Raw genomic sequence first — 14098 nt, forward strand, 5'->3', positions numbered from 1 at the left:
GTGGGAGAGACAGCCAGGGCAGACCAACCCCTACTGCTGGCCCTGCCACCTCACTCCCAAGGCACGATGTGTCTAGGACACCTGCTGAGAAATCAGGAGGCTCTAACCAAAAACACACAAAGTAGGTCAAAGGGAAGCACACAATTGCTTTGGATGTCAAGTGGCCGTTTGCTGAGGTGAGATCAAAGAAGGCCGACGGCCTGCTTACAGTGAAGAAAAGCAACAACTCTAGTGGGAACCATAAGAAGAAGGCATCATGGCTGCCCATCCACACCTTCCCCAGGAACCCCCTGGAAATAGCAGCATTAACCAGCAGAGCCTTGGGACTCCCAGGTAGCTCAGTAGGTCAAGCATCTGATCTTATTTCAGCTCAGGTCTTGATCTCAGGTTTGTGAGTTCAAGCCCTGCATTGGGCTCTGCTGGGCATGGAGCCTACTAAAAAAAAAAAAAAAGAAAAGAAAAGAAGTGAAATGAAACAAAAAAGAAAAATAAGCAGAGCCATGAGGAGAAAGGAGTCAGAGAAGCTGGGCTACGCTCTGACTGCTGTTAGAAGCAAGCAGTAAGGAAGCAGAGGTCTCGGGGTGGGGAGAAGCTAGGACCAGGACACCAGTGGCTCTGCCATTAGGCCCATGGAACGTATCAGATTCGGCAGTGGCAAGGGTGGTTCTGGCCAAGAGGGTGGCAATGGGGCAGGACATAGAGACACCAAGATATGCAGGACAATTTTCATCAACATCTCAGAGCTGTAAAACCTTTAGCTTCTTTCTAGACAGGGAGTCCAGAGCATACAATGAAGGAAGCAGGAAAACTAGATAGATCCCTTTTCCCTCTGAAATTTTCTCTGAAAAAATAAGCTGGGGCAGGAGGTGATGTTGGCTATCAAGAAGCAGAAGTCCCAGAGTCCAGGAAGGTGACAACTAAACAGCTCATGAGAGGCTTGGATCAGAATCCAAATGCCCAACCAGAGTCGGCATGTGACTGGTACGTGTTTGAGCAGAATCAGCAGTTCCCCTGGCCTGGCCCAGGGGCTGCTGAAAGGAGCTGTCAGGAGCATTTACACTCCTGGTCAGACACAGTTTTCCCCTTCCCTCTGTGTGTGTCCTGCTGAATGAAATGTGGGCCAGGAGGTATCTCAGGGATAAGAGTCCCCCAGTCTGGGCTAGCTTAGCAGTCCAACAGGGCTCACAGTCCCTTAGCATCAGGGTGTCCCACTCAATGGCAGTGAGTGTGTGGCTGGCAGTCTCTGGACTGGAGTTCCTCTGGCTCTGTGGTGGCCCCTTGGTATCCCCTCCCCAACCTAGTCAGCCAGGCCAGCTGTCCTCCAGTGAGCCACTGGATCTAGGGCTTGAGAAGTGGCAGTATGGGGCATGGAGGGCCACATGGGCATCATGGGACACGATCACTTTTCTTCATTAGAGCTGCCTCTTCCTGCATGTTGGAAAATATGGCCTATGATAGCCAAAGCAGTCTTCCTTATCACAATGGGCTGCTCCAATGGAAGCCTGATCCAAGACAAGTCAGAACAAGCTGTCAGAAGCTCCCCTGCCCCACTACAGACCATTAATGGCTCAGCCTAGGAGACCCAAGGGCTCAAGTGGCTGCCCATGTACAGGAGGAAGGGCTTTGGCTTGACTATCTCCTGATGTGACACAGCTGGGGATGCATGCATCCATCTGTCAAGATGATCCAATCACTCATCTTGACCCTAACAGCACTCTACAGAATGGGACACACCAGTTATGCCCAAGGCAGCCTAGGTAGGGTTCACATGGATGGCCCTGGGCAAGGCAGAATGAGTAAGGGGAGAAGCACAAGCAGCCTCCAGGCTCAGGCTCATCCAGCTCTGCCCAGAACCTCTGCAACTTCTGAGCCTGCCAAGCTTGGCTCTAAGCTTTGACAGAACACTAGGCCTCATATTCTTTTCCATCCAGCTCTCCACAGTGCCCAGAACCCTTCCCGGGACAAAGGACTGCAGGGAGACAGGCCCCAACCCTAACAACTCCCTCAAATTTCCCTATGGGTAAGAAGAACATCTCTGAGCATCCCCACAAGCAGCCCCAGGGAGAACCAGGCCCAGCCAAAAGAAAATATGTGGCTCAAAGACTATGGCTTTGACAAGTGGGCATCAACATCCATGACCTCAAAAGAGGGGATGGAGGGAGGTTACCCCTGGCTGGGCTGGAGGTAACCCTTCAAACCCCTGTATGGGTCACAGACCGAGGGCAGGAGGAGACCCCATGTTCTTCCTACCTGAGCAGGGGAGATTAGCATCTTTCATCAGGCCAGGCTAGTGGCTGGGAATGGGGCAACCAGTTCAGGGCCTCCCAAACTTGGCTACTTCTGAGCCAGGCCTCAGGGCACCAGGTAGCTGGTAAGAGGCGGCAGGCAACATTAAAAGCAAGCAAGCTGTGCCAGTTAGTTTTCTGAATGGAACAACAAGCCTCGGGCAGGGACAGGAGCATAGCCCCTCTTAGCTGCATAGAGGCAGCCCTGCGACTGCTGAAGACCCAACTCTCTGCAGCTCTCTCTGGCTCCCATGCCTCCAGGTCTTGGGCTTTCACCAAGGCCCAAGGGAACACGCTTGGTGCAGCTTCTTACCTCTACCAGGTGGGGCGTCGGATTGAAGCCACACAGGTTGCACACCTGGAGCTTGCAGGTGGTACAGGTGTTATAGTTGGCTGGGCCCTTGCCGCCCACGTTGAGCTCAGCTTGGCACAGCGGGCAGGTGGCCTTTTCCTTCGGCATGGTCTTTGGCTTGGCAGTAGCCTTGGTTGCTGCCTGGTGTTCTGTTCTGCCATGCTTTGGACTAGTTGTCCCCCCAGTTCTTGCCAGGGCTCCAGGTCCTGGTCCGGGACCTGTTCGAGCTCCAGGCTCAGTTTTGGCTCCAGGTAGTGGCCCAGGCCCTGAGCCTGGGGGTCTCGGACCAGCCTCCTTGCTGGCATCACTGAAGACGATCTTGGGTGGTCCTTTGCTGGGGGTGGCCTGGCCCTGGGGCTCAGCCTCGGGTTGTACAGACATGAGGGTACTTGCCTGGGTCAGCAATGATGCACCAAGGCCAAAGAGCTTCCCAGTGAGGCCCTCCTGGGTCTGCTCAGCAGCACCAGGCCCAGGGGGCACTGTGGTGGCACTTTTGGCCAGGCCCTCTCCTGCAGGTGGCCTGGGCTCCACTGTGGAAGGCTTGATGGGGAGAGAGGGTTGAGGAGACGCCCTCCCCACCTCCGGAGGGGCAGCTGCTTTGGCAGGCCCCGGCACTGAGGTGGCCCTGGCTGTCTCGGCCTGGCGGGGTCCAGGCTGTGGTCCCCCTGGGCCCTGTAATCTCTCTTGCTCTGGCTTCCCCAGGGGCTGTTTGGCTGGGGACTGGGCAGGAGACAGGGCTGGGGAGTGCAGCTGCTGCTGGCTCTTGGAGCGAGGCGCAGTGGTCATGTCCATCCCCAGAGCCCTCTGCATCTGGCAGTTCAGACAGAGCCATTCCTTCACCTGAGGAGGAAGTATCATGGTTATCAGGGTAGTCAGGACTGGTGGTACCCATAGCTCAGGTCACTTCAGGCCCCACAGCAGCCAGGGCCAGCTCCAAGCATAGACAGGAGCGGCAAGGCCTGCTTAGGTGTTTCTGGGCTGCCAAGGGACAGAGCTGAAGGGACAATGGCACTGCCCTGACCTCTGGGAGCTGCCAGGTGCCTGGAGCAGAACAGGGGCAGTCACACACTCCCTACCCCCCAATCATCAATCCACTGCCTGCCAGACCCTCCTGCTCAAGTGTCCTCCTTACTGCCTACCTACCGGCTATACCTCTGATCTGTGTACATTGTTCTACCCCATGAACCCCCCCTCACCCATGGTCCTCAAGGCCTCCAAGTGGTCACTCTCCTTCCCCTGCTGCCCCCTTTGGGCCACTTCCACACAGCAGCCAGCTTGATCTTTTAAAACATAAACCAGGAGGAAAAAGATAACCTTAGTATAGTGCCTGGTATACAATAGATGTTCATTAAAAACTTTCAGAATGAATAAATAAATGAAGAGTAACAGGAGAGAGAACAAGGTATAGAAAATAAAAAGAAACCATGAACTCTGTCCTGGAGGAGCTTGGAGCCTAGCTGAGGACACGAGATGGATGTGAACAATCTGGAGAGCAAAGTAATGCCACATAAGTGATGATGTAAGTAGAATGAAAAAGCCTTTTTTTCCCCCTTAAGCAAGACACATTTTTTAAGAAAATGGGATAATCTGTGCCTCTAGAACAAATAAGCATGTGCTGCTATTCCTGTGATGGATGCGTAGTTTCCTCTCTGCATCAATACCTCCCCGAGTAAAGTGAGTGGAAGACTCGGGTTGGGCCAATCACTGGTTTCAGCAAGGGGTAGGGCTTGACACGTGACCTTGCAAATAGGGCTGATCAGAGCCCTTCTGTGTTACTTAGTAAATGAACAACAGGAGAAAGAGGGTCTTTTTTCCCTTGGGATTACTCAGGGAGAATGTAGCTATGGAGTGGTCAATAGCCTTCTTTCCCAGCATGCAGAGAGATGCTAAGGATGATGTCAATAGAGTCAGAAGTAGAGCCAAAGTAAGGAGAAAGGAGCAGAACCAATGATTTTGTTTAATTTCCTGGATTCAGCTATGCCTTAAGTCTACCCTTAGACTTCCAGTTACATGAGCCAATAATATTTTTTTCCTCCAAAAAATCTAGATACAAATCAGAGCAAATCACTAACAGGCTCAAATCCCTTAGAGGAGTCCTATCATGCACGCCATGGGAACTCACCATGGCCCACGAGGCCCTACGGCCCACCCCAGCCCATCCCTCTCTCTGGCCTCCTTCCCTCCCATCCCCCCTTAGCAGTCTCACCCCAAATATATTGGGCCTCCTGTTCTGCCTGCTAGTCCTCCGAGCTCACTTCTGTAGCCAGGGACTCTGCCTTCACAATTTTCTCTGCCACTGGGGTGGGTAGCTATACAGGTCTCAGATCTCCCCATCAGGGCCCTCTCTGGCCACACAATCTAACATACCCCTCCCAAGCACCCTGTAGCTAATCACCCAATATTTGTTTTTGTCACGGTGCTCATTCTCTCCCGAAGTATCTACTAATATGTTTCTCTGGGTAGTTTCCCATCTCCCCACTCAGCTGAGAAGCTCCTGAGGTGTTCTCAGGACTGTGCTCAGTATGTGGTACAGAGCAGGGCTCATTCCAGAGAGGCCTGTTGTGGTATTAATCGCAGCAACCTATTACTAGGGGGCAAGGTTCCCACAAGGCCAAAGTCATATGAGATCGGAGATTCAGTGCCCCAATGAGGAGGCATTTCCTTTTCAACCAGAACTGAGGCCGGAGGCCAAGGTTGCTCCATCTAGGCTTGTAGCCAGAGCCTTTGAAAGCACCATGGTGGCCCAGTCACCAGGGAAAGGTGCAATCCAGTTCCTGAGGCAGAAGGACCCTTCTATCCATCCTCAGGAGTGCCTTCAGTCCTGCTCTCCACCTTGAGGTGTCCACAGGGCTGAACAGCTGCTGCTTTAGCTAACTTGCCAGCTGTGAAGTCTGGGTGTGGCTTCTTGCCCTGTAGCCCAAGAGCAGCAAGCAAGGAGGGGAGAAGGCTGCACCCGGGCAAGCACTCTCCTGTGCCCAGCACCACACAGGGTGTGTCCACAGGCAACCTTTCATTTTGTCTTCACAGTAGAGAAATCAAGGTCTGATATAATTTAACCACATGCTTTTGTGGTTAACCAGCTAGGAAGTAGTGCTGTGGGTAAAACCAGCCCTGCCAGCCTGGCCCAGCTCCTGAGCCTCAGGCTGGAGCCTGGTACCTTCTGCATTCCTGCCTCTTCCAAAGGCCAGCAGCCTCGTGCAGGTCAAGTCATGTGTCTAGAAGTCCCCTCTGCAAAACACTGCCAGAATCCTCAAAGACCGGTTCCAGAAATCCCAAGAACAGAGATGCCAAAGCACTGGGATAGGTAAGAAGTCATCCCCTCCAGCTGGGAACTGTCAACTCATCTAGATGTTTTTGGAGACCCAAGGAAGCTTTGTCTACATTTGGAGAGAGAAAGCCTCAGAGGAAGCAATTTGTGTCCCTAGGTCTCAGTCCAAAGACCCCTTTAGAAAGGTCACTCTTGGCTAGGAGGGCTCACTGCCACCAGAGTTGGAGTTCCCAGGGGCAAGCTGTTTCTGTTCCCCTCAGAGGGACCCTTGGAGCCTCCTGAGGGGAGGCCCAGGCCCTGGCCCAGGGCAGCAGCCAGAGACTCAGTTCCTGCAGCAGGTGCCCATTGCACACCCAAGGCTCCATTGCTATCATGCACCTGCAGGCTGCAGCACACCCTGGGACTTTCTGAGAAGAGGGATCTGGGACTCCTTATCCTGGGACTTCAGAGTGATGCTCCTTTAGGTTCTGGAAAGGGTTGAATAAGGGCATGTGCTAACACTCCTGCACTCACCACCAGAACCTTCCCTTACCCAGCCTCCGTCACCCAGGCTGTCACAGGCACTCACCTAAAATAGAACCTCTCCAAGAAACAGCTAAAACACCCCTCAGTGACTCATAGCCCAGATGGGCACAGCTATTTCTATCCAGCCTCCTCTAGACGGTGAGGAGCCTTGACCACACCCTTTCCCAGCCCCACCCAGGCTCAGGCCCAGGCAGACAGGCCCACCATGAGAGACCTCCTGGGGAGGACACTGGAAGCAGAGCTCTCTGAACCCAGCAAGACTTTCCTCTGCCTCCCTGATAGATTTCAGGAGCCTGATCTGAGGAGCTCAGCCTCAGCTTCTTCCTTCCTGCTTCAAGGTCATCATCCCTGTGTTAGGGGGATGGAGCCCATCCACTGGACAAGGAGAGAGATGGCCATGAACCCCCAGCCCACTTGCCCACCTAGGCTGGGCATACATGGCCAGGCCTGTGGCAAAACTCTTCAGCCCTGGGACCAGCAGCAGTGAGAGCCTTCCTCACCTATATGTGTCTGTGGCTCCTTGGTGCCCTCCAATCCAGCTGCTCACCAGAATCACAGGGAATAGCCTTCTACTAGTGTGACCGGAAATCTCTCTTAGAGTCCTGCTGTCTAGTACTTCTGTAAGCCTGACCTGGCAGAGCCAAGAGATGAGTAGGTCATCAGCCGCCACAGAACTCATGTCCCAAGATCCAGAGGTAAGTTAAGAGGACTTCCCAGGACTACACTGAACTAAATGGCTCTGCCAGACACTAGCTCTTGTCAGGCTGACCCTTCTTGCCAGCAAGGAAGCCTATGCTGCCATTTCAGAGGCATGGACACCTGCACTCTCCACCTGGTGAGGGCCCAAGCAGCAATAGGGATGGGAAGGCTTAGTGTGGCACGCAGGCGGGTGCCACAGGGTCCCAGAGGGTGGAGCACGTTAATCTAGAGTTGGATTAATTAATCAGCCAGGCACGGGCCATGGGGAAGCCCTGGGAAACTGCCCCGCATGTGAGGCCAGGATTTGGGGAGTGGAGGCTGAATCTGTTACTTGGGGCTGGAAAGGCTCACTGACCTGGAGCTCCATGAAATGGAAAGAATCCATCCCCTTGCTGATCCCTACAAACACCTTTCCACCTCTCGTGTCCAACTCTTCCCAGCCTTCCCTAGACAGCCTCTCCTCCCTCCTAGGCCTTCCATAGTTCCCTGTAAAACATCCTTTCCTGACCAAGCCAACTCCCCTGCACTCTCTACACACAGACACACACATGGACATACACACGGACATACTCACAGACACACACAAACACACATGGACACATACACACACATCAACACACACACACACACACACAAATGTATGCAGACACATGCATGGACATACACATGGATACACACACACAGACACACACTGTCTTCTTGGTTTACCATCGAACTCTCCAGGAAAAACTGCACTCCCTGGACTTCCGAATGTGGCAACAGCTCACCCTCCCTTTAAAGTCCCTGGGAGGGACACCTGGGTAGCTCAGCGGTTGAGTGCCTGCCTTCGGCTCAGAGCGTAGTCCCGGGCCCGGGGATTGAGTCCCACATTGGGCTCCCTGCAAGGAGCCTACTTCTCCCTCTGCCTATGTCTCTGCCTCTCTCTCTCTCTCTCTCTCTCTCTCTCTCTCCCTCTCTCACTTACTTTGTGTGTGTGTCTCATGAATAAGTAAATAAAATCTTAAAAAAAAAAAAAAGTCCCTTGGAGCCCCGGGGATGAGCCCTTAGTTTCCCCACCTTTCCCTTTCTAGCTGCTGTTGCCTTCCAGACCCCCATCATGGCCACTAGTTCTCAAAAGCTCTGGGCCCCTGTCTTCCAGGCTTCCACTGAACTGACTTCCATAGTCATTGCAGACGACAACCACTAGGCTGACTCTATCCCTTGGCCTCACCCTCAAACTCATTATCACCCCAAACCATCTCCTCCAAAATCACCCTGTATCTGTCCTCCTCCAGCCTTCTAGGTCACTTCCTGGGCCACCCCACTGTAGCAGTCCTTGGGCCTTGCGGGGACCCCACCCACTGGGCCTCTGCTTTCTGCTCCTACACTGGTCCTCTGCCTTCACATCTTTTCCTGCCCAGTTCAATCTCTGGTCCACCATGCAGTCACTCCACTACATGTCTGTGTTCTCTTGACCTATGTCTGCGCTCTCTTGACCTATGTCTGCTTCAGAACTAGATCCAACTACATACCTTTTTTCTCTGGGCCTCTACCCAAACAGATAAAGGGGCACTAGGCAAATGGGCTCTACGGTAAATTAGCTTATGTCCCAACTTCTCCTGGGCCCCCATAGCTGCTTGGTTAATTAATTCACTCCTTCTCTCCAGGGAGCTTTTGTCCACAATGGCTGGTTCAGTTTCTCCTGCCCTCCTCCCCTTCTGGCTCAAACCACTGCCCTGCTTCCAATGTCTTTAAGAGGAGCTGCACAATAGGCTGCCTCCTCCACACTCAGGATCTAGACCTGCTTCTTTAGGGGCCCCAATCCCTCAACCACACCTCTCTCCTCTCCTTCTCCATCAGGCTTCTCAAGACTTGTCACATAGATGACCCTCAAAAAATGCTATGCTGAGTGAAAGAAGCCTTATCCAAAAGAGCACATTCGGGCAGCCCTGTGGTTTAGCGCCGCCCGCAGCCTAGGGCGTGATCCTGGAGACCCTGGATCGAGTCCCACGTCGGGCTCTCTGTATGGTGCCTGCTTCTCCCTCTGCCTGTGTCTCTGCCTCTCTCTCACTGTCTCTATGAATAAATAAATAAATAAAATTTTAAAAAAAGAGCACATTCTGTGCAATTCCATTTATATGAAACTCTAGGCAAAACTCGTCTATGGTGGAGAAAAATCAGAACAGCAGTTGTCTTTGGAGGAGGGGTGGGGGTGGACAGGAATGGGGCCTGAAAGGGCTTCTGGGATGACAAGGATGTCCACCTTGATTGAAGGGTTTGGCCGACAGCTCCATGCTTTTATCAAAGCTCACTGAATGGTACACCTGAGCTCTGTACATTTCATTTTATGTACATTTCATCTAAAAATAAAACCACATGCCTTAAACAAATATTAAACTCTAACTGATGATATGCTTACTGAAGTGTTTAGTGTGAAGTTAACTGATGTCAATATGCATGTGAGTCTCAAAGGCCACCAGCCCCAACCCGTGTGCTACACAACAGGGTCTCAGGTCTGCAGGCCAGCCTACTAAGCTCCACCTAAATGCTCACAGGCACCTCCTACTTGACATGGCCCAAATGGAAACATTCTCCATCTCTATCCCCTATCCCCTGTCTGTTTAGCCTCTAAATCCACCAGGAATCAAGGCTCTCCACTACCATCACTACCGCCCCAACTCCAGCCTGCTTCCAGAAGCCAGCCCCACCCCATGGCTGATCTCACACAGCAGTCAGAGGAGGCGATGGTGGTAAGAATTTTGTGGTCAAATAAACATAACATAAAATTGTCCATTTAACCATTTTAAATGATGAACAATTCAGTGGCATTAATTACATTCATAATGTACAATTATCACCATTATCAATTTTCAAAGAGGTGGAGTTTTTTTGTGTGTGTTTTTAAAAAAGATTTATTTATTCATTTGAGAGAGAGAGAGCAGGGGGAGGGGCAGAGGGAGAGAGAGAGAGCAAAACAGACTCCCCACTGAATAGGGAGCCTGATATGGGGCTTGATCCCATGACCCTGAGATCTCAACCTGAGCCAAAACCAAAAGCTGGATGCTCAACCAACGGAGTCATCCAGGTGTCCCCCAAAGAGGTGTTTTTAAATGTACATCTGACCGTCCCACTGCCACTTTCCCAAAACCTTGGAATCCCAGCTACAGATGGCAGCAGTATCTGCATGCCCTCTGATCCTACTCATGGCACCCCAGCTCCCCTCCACCCCAAGCCCTGGCTTGCTCTGGGCCCTCATATAGACCATGCACTTATTTCCCCTCAGGCCTCCCTGGGCCCCATCTGTCCCCAGTCCAGCTTCAATTTAATGTCCCCTCCTTGTAGAAGCCCCCAAGAGTCTCATTGCAGCATCACATCAAGCCCCCCAGCCTCCCTCTGGTCCTCTTCAGACCTGACCCTCAGGTGTTGACTGTGTGTTCACTTGGGTGATTATCGGCAGGCAGGAGGGCTGCCTCTCCCTCTGGCCTACAGGCGCCAAGGGGCTGAACAACACAGCAGCTTCATTTCTGCCTGATTCTCTAGTGTCAAGGACAGTTGCTGGCTTCATGTAAGGCCTCAACAGCATTTGTAGGGGAAGGAAAGGATGAGAAGAGGGAGAGGGCCCACTTCTGACAGTGGATACAGACTGGCCTGCCCCAGGTCACCAGCCAGCAGCTGGTGACTTCACCGAACATTCCTGCTTCTCTGCCCCCTCCTGCCTCTGGCTTTCTCCATCACCTCCCTTTCCCGCCTCTCCCCTCTGTTCCTTCTCTCCGTTCCCAATTTATCTATTTCTCTTTTTTTTCTACCATTTTTACTCAATTCTCTTCCCATTCTGTTTCTTTTGCCCACACATATGCAAGCAGGTGTTTCAGGAATCCAATCTCAGTTTTCTGTTCCAAATTAATTTCACATCCATTCTTAGATAACCATACATAGGGCCCTGTTTGTAGCTAACAGTTGGAGTTCTAGGCCTGAGAGCTCCAGCTCTGAAGCAGCTCCCACTCCCGCATAGCTGTCTCTTCTGCACATACCCGGTGGTGCTAGCATCTGACCTACAGTGGTCCAGGCAGGCAGGTCAAGAGTCCCGGCTACAGGAAGCATGGACTGGCAGCAGGGCCCACTGTCCTAGGATGATTAAAGATTGGCAGGCATTTCCCTATTGACCTGGAAATTGTTTGGTTTCTTCAAGGCAAACTGCCCCAGGACTAGACGTACCATGAGAAAGAGGGTTCCCAAAGGACCTGTCACCTGGAGACCCACTTCCTTTTGGTTTGGAGGCAGAGAAGGGAAGGCTGGACACATGTTTGGACACCAACTCCTCCTGGGTCCAGGAAGGAGGGGGATACATTTGTCCCTCCTCAGCCCACTGCTGATCTATGTCCTCCTAACACCTGCTCCTCATTCCCTACTGGCCCACGAGGCAGTGTGGCCAGGAAGCAGCAGAGGGAAAGGGGCAAGGCTGGTGGCTGCAGTGGAGGGATCCATGATGCACTCACAGCACCTCCCCCGGACCATCTGGTGCCCCGGCCCTTGCCGGAAAGGAGTGGGATGCAGGCAACAGAGGAAAGGCTTATGGCCATTGCTTCCTCCTACCCTTCTCCACACCGCCCACCATGGTAAGCGCCTAAGCCCAAGGCTTGCTGGTGGAGTGGGGATGAAGGGGGGTGCGCAATGGATTATACATCCTTGGCTTGGTCTCAGCAAAGTCCAGACCTTAGAACAGGCAAAGAAAGACCACTATCACTCTTCAGAAGTGTTTTAGAGAGGCTTCTGAGAGATTCTGACTAGAGCAGGGGAGGCAGGAGGCAGATGAGCTCAGATGGGCCGCCTGAACAGGGGAGGCTAGAAATGGGGTAGCAGGCCTGCTGCTCCTCACTGGAGCAAAGGGTGGGCCTCCCAGGTGCACGCTGCAGCCTGGATGGAGGTGGTGATCTGGGACAATTCTGCCAATCAGATCTGGAAGCACAGGCATGCAGCCAGCCCAGAGTCTGCACAGCACTCGCTCCTGTGACCCTGTTCCTAGGGTGAGGACAGACTCCTATCTGGAAGAATTCCAGGTCAGGATGTGCTGCTGGTCTGCTCTGAGAGGGGCAGGGAGGCCCCTAAGAGGACTGGCAGATCCAGGCTGCCCTGGCCACTGCTCATCTCCAGCAGCTCACTCCACCCACATTGCCTACCCAAGCCTCACCTCCCAGACTCCACCTAGCAGGCTCATTACCATGCCTTAATCTCCTATTCCCAGCTATCAGGATAGAGCCTGACTTGTGCAACAAGGGCCTCCCTCCTGGAGGAGAAAGGGGTGGCAGGCCTGAAAGTTAAGTCACTGAAGAGTGGAGAGGAGGACTAACAGGCCTGAGAGGGCAGGAGACATCAGCAAAGCCATCAGGGCTGGTCTCTGATCCTCTGTTTCTCTTTTAGAGAAATGGGACATTTGGGAAGTTAAGGTACTTCTCTGAGGACCCACATCCAAGGAGAGAAGAGGACAATCTTCCTGCCTTTTCCCTATCACTGGGCACTGAATGGGCTTACATGCCAAACGTCTCTGACCTCCTGGTCAGTTTGTCCTCACAAGAAGGGTCTCCTATGGGTGGTGAGAAATGTTCAGACCCCACAAGGAAACCCCAGTCTTTAGCCACGATTTCAAACAAGTTAAATGATTCATCTGCCCTGAGGTCCAGGACTGCAGAACTCTAGAAAGAAATGGCCTCACCATTAAGAGTGGCTGAGATGGCCCTGTTTGCTCTGAACTATCCCCAACCCAAGCAAAACTGGACTGTGGGTGGAGAAAATGGTGCTGAGAGTCCCTGAGGGAAAACTGAAGAGCTAGCTACTGATTCTGGGTCCTCAGCTCTATTGCTCCAAAATGACCCTGAATAAGCCAAGACTTCCCAAGATTTAGTCTTCTTGTCTATAAACAGAGAGTGCTCTGAGCATCTTCCATGACTTCCATGCAGTTTCAATGTACTCTAGGCCTTAGAAGCCCAGCAAAGTACCTGGGCAGGCACCCTCCTCTGAAGGCATCACAGCCTCGAGAGCTAGCCAACCAGGGCCTGGGCAGAACAGTAAGTGCCACATCTGTGTGAGCGTAGTACCCATCCCGCAGCCTGGGAGTTGACAGCCTGGGAATTGACAGAAGACTGGGCCCGCTGGCCAGAAAAGTAGTGGTTCCAGATCTCAGCCATTTCTCTGGCCAAATGCAATTGACTGTTCTACCTGTATATGTGATTCTTATCTCCAGACCTAGTTTGCGGTTTCTGAAAAACCCAGCTAAAGTAAAAAGACTCTGATAGATGCCATGGGGTGGAAAGACAAATTCACTGAATTCCAGTGGCCATAGGCCCAGTGCCCATCTATTCCCTCCTTTCTGCTCATCTGCCCTCACCCAGTCATTCAGCACCAGGGCTTGTCACACCCCTAGTCTGTGCTGCAAATGGAAGTACAAGCCAGTGATTCTCTACCTATGCAAAAATATCGGTTTTCCATGGTCACATTTCCAAAGATCCAAGGGCAGCTTCATTAGCAGTCTCAGAGAGGCCATGAAACCTTCCATGTCATGTGCGTGGCCCTGTCCCTCTCTAGAATTCTTTCTGCCAGCAGGAAGCTGAGGATCTCACTGACATGCCCTGATGAGGCTTTGGTGAGCTTCCAGGTAGAATGTGGGACCCAGCCCTCCTCAGTCCTGCCTAAGCATCACTACATGAGCAATTTCAGACATGTACCTCCAACCCCAGACAAGGTCTCCAGTATGCTCCCCAGTGGCCAGTATCCACAGTGCATCTGTGCTGGGACCAGCACCACCTCCTTTGCACTCCAGCAGGGCTCCTCCTAAGAAGTGAGTACTGGGGCTGAATGTTCTAGAAAAGTTGACTCTGCCTGAGCCCCTGCCACCTAGACACACCCTACTTCAGAACCAGCCCATTGCTTGGCCCAGAACCTCAGGCCAGGCAGGAGCCCAGCCCACAGACACCAGTGCAATCCTGGAAATAGCTT

At 52.5% G+C, this 14098-nt stretch overlaps 1 protein-coding gene across 1 annotated transcript in view; it reads right to left on the reverse strand.

Moving 5' to 3' along the window:
* BSN (bassoon presynaptic cytomatrix protein) overlaps nucleotides 1-14098 on the reverse strand; it is a 97808-nt gene that overhangs the window by 26183 nt on the left and 57527 nt on the right. Inside the window, exon 3 of the mRNA XM_055344459.1 lies at nucleotides 2599-3477. Within this exon, the coding sequence (XP_055200434.1) occupies nucleotides 2599-3477 (879 nt within the window). The remainder of the gene's footprint in view (nucleotides 1-2598; nucleotides 3478-14098) is intronic.

This window comes from Nyctereutes procyonoides, unplaced genomic scaffold (assembly GCF_905146905.1).
Source record: "Nyctereutes procyonoides isolate TBG_1078 unplaced genomic scaffold, NYPRO_anot_genome, whole genome shotgun sequence".
In the NCBI taxonomy this organism is placed as follows: Eukaryota; Metazoa; Chordata; class Mammalia; order Carnivora; family Canidae; genus Nyctereutes; species Nyctereutes procyonoides.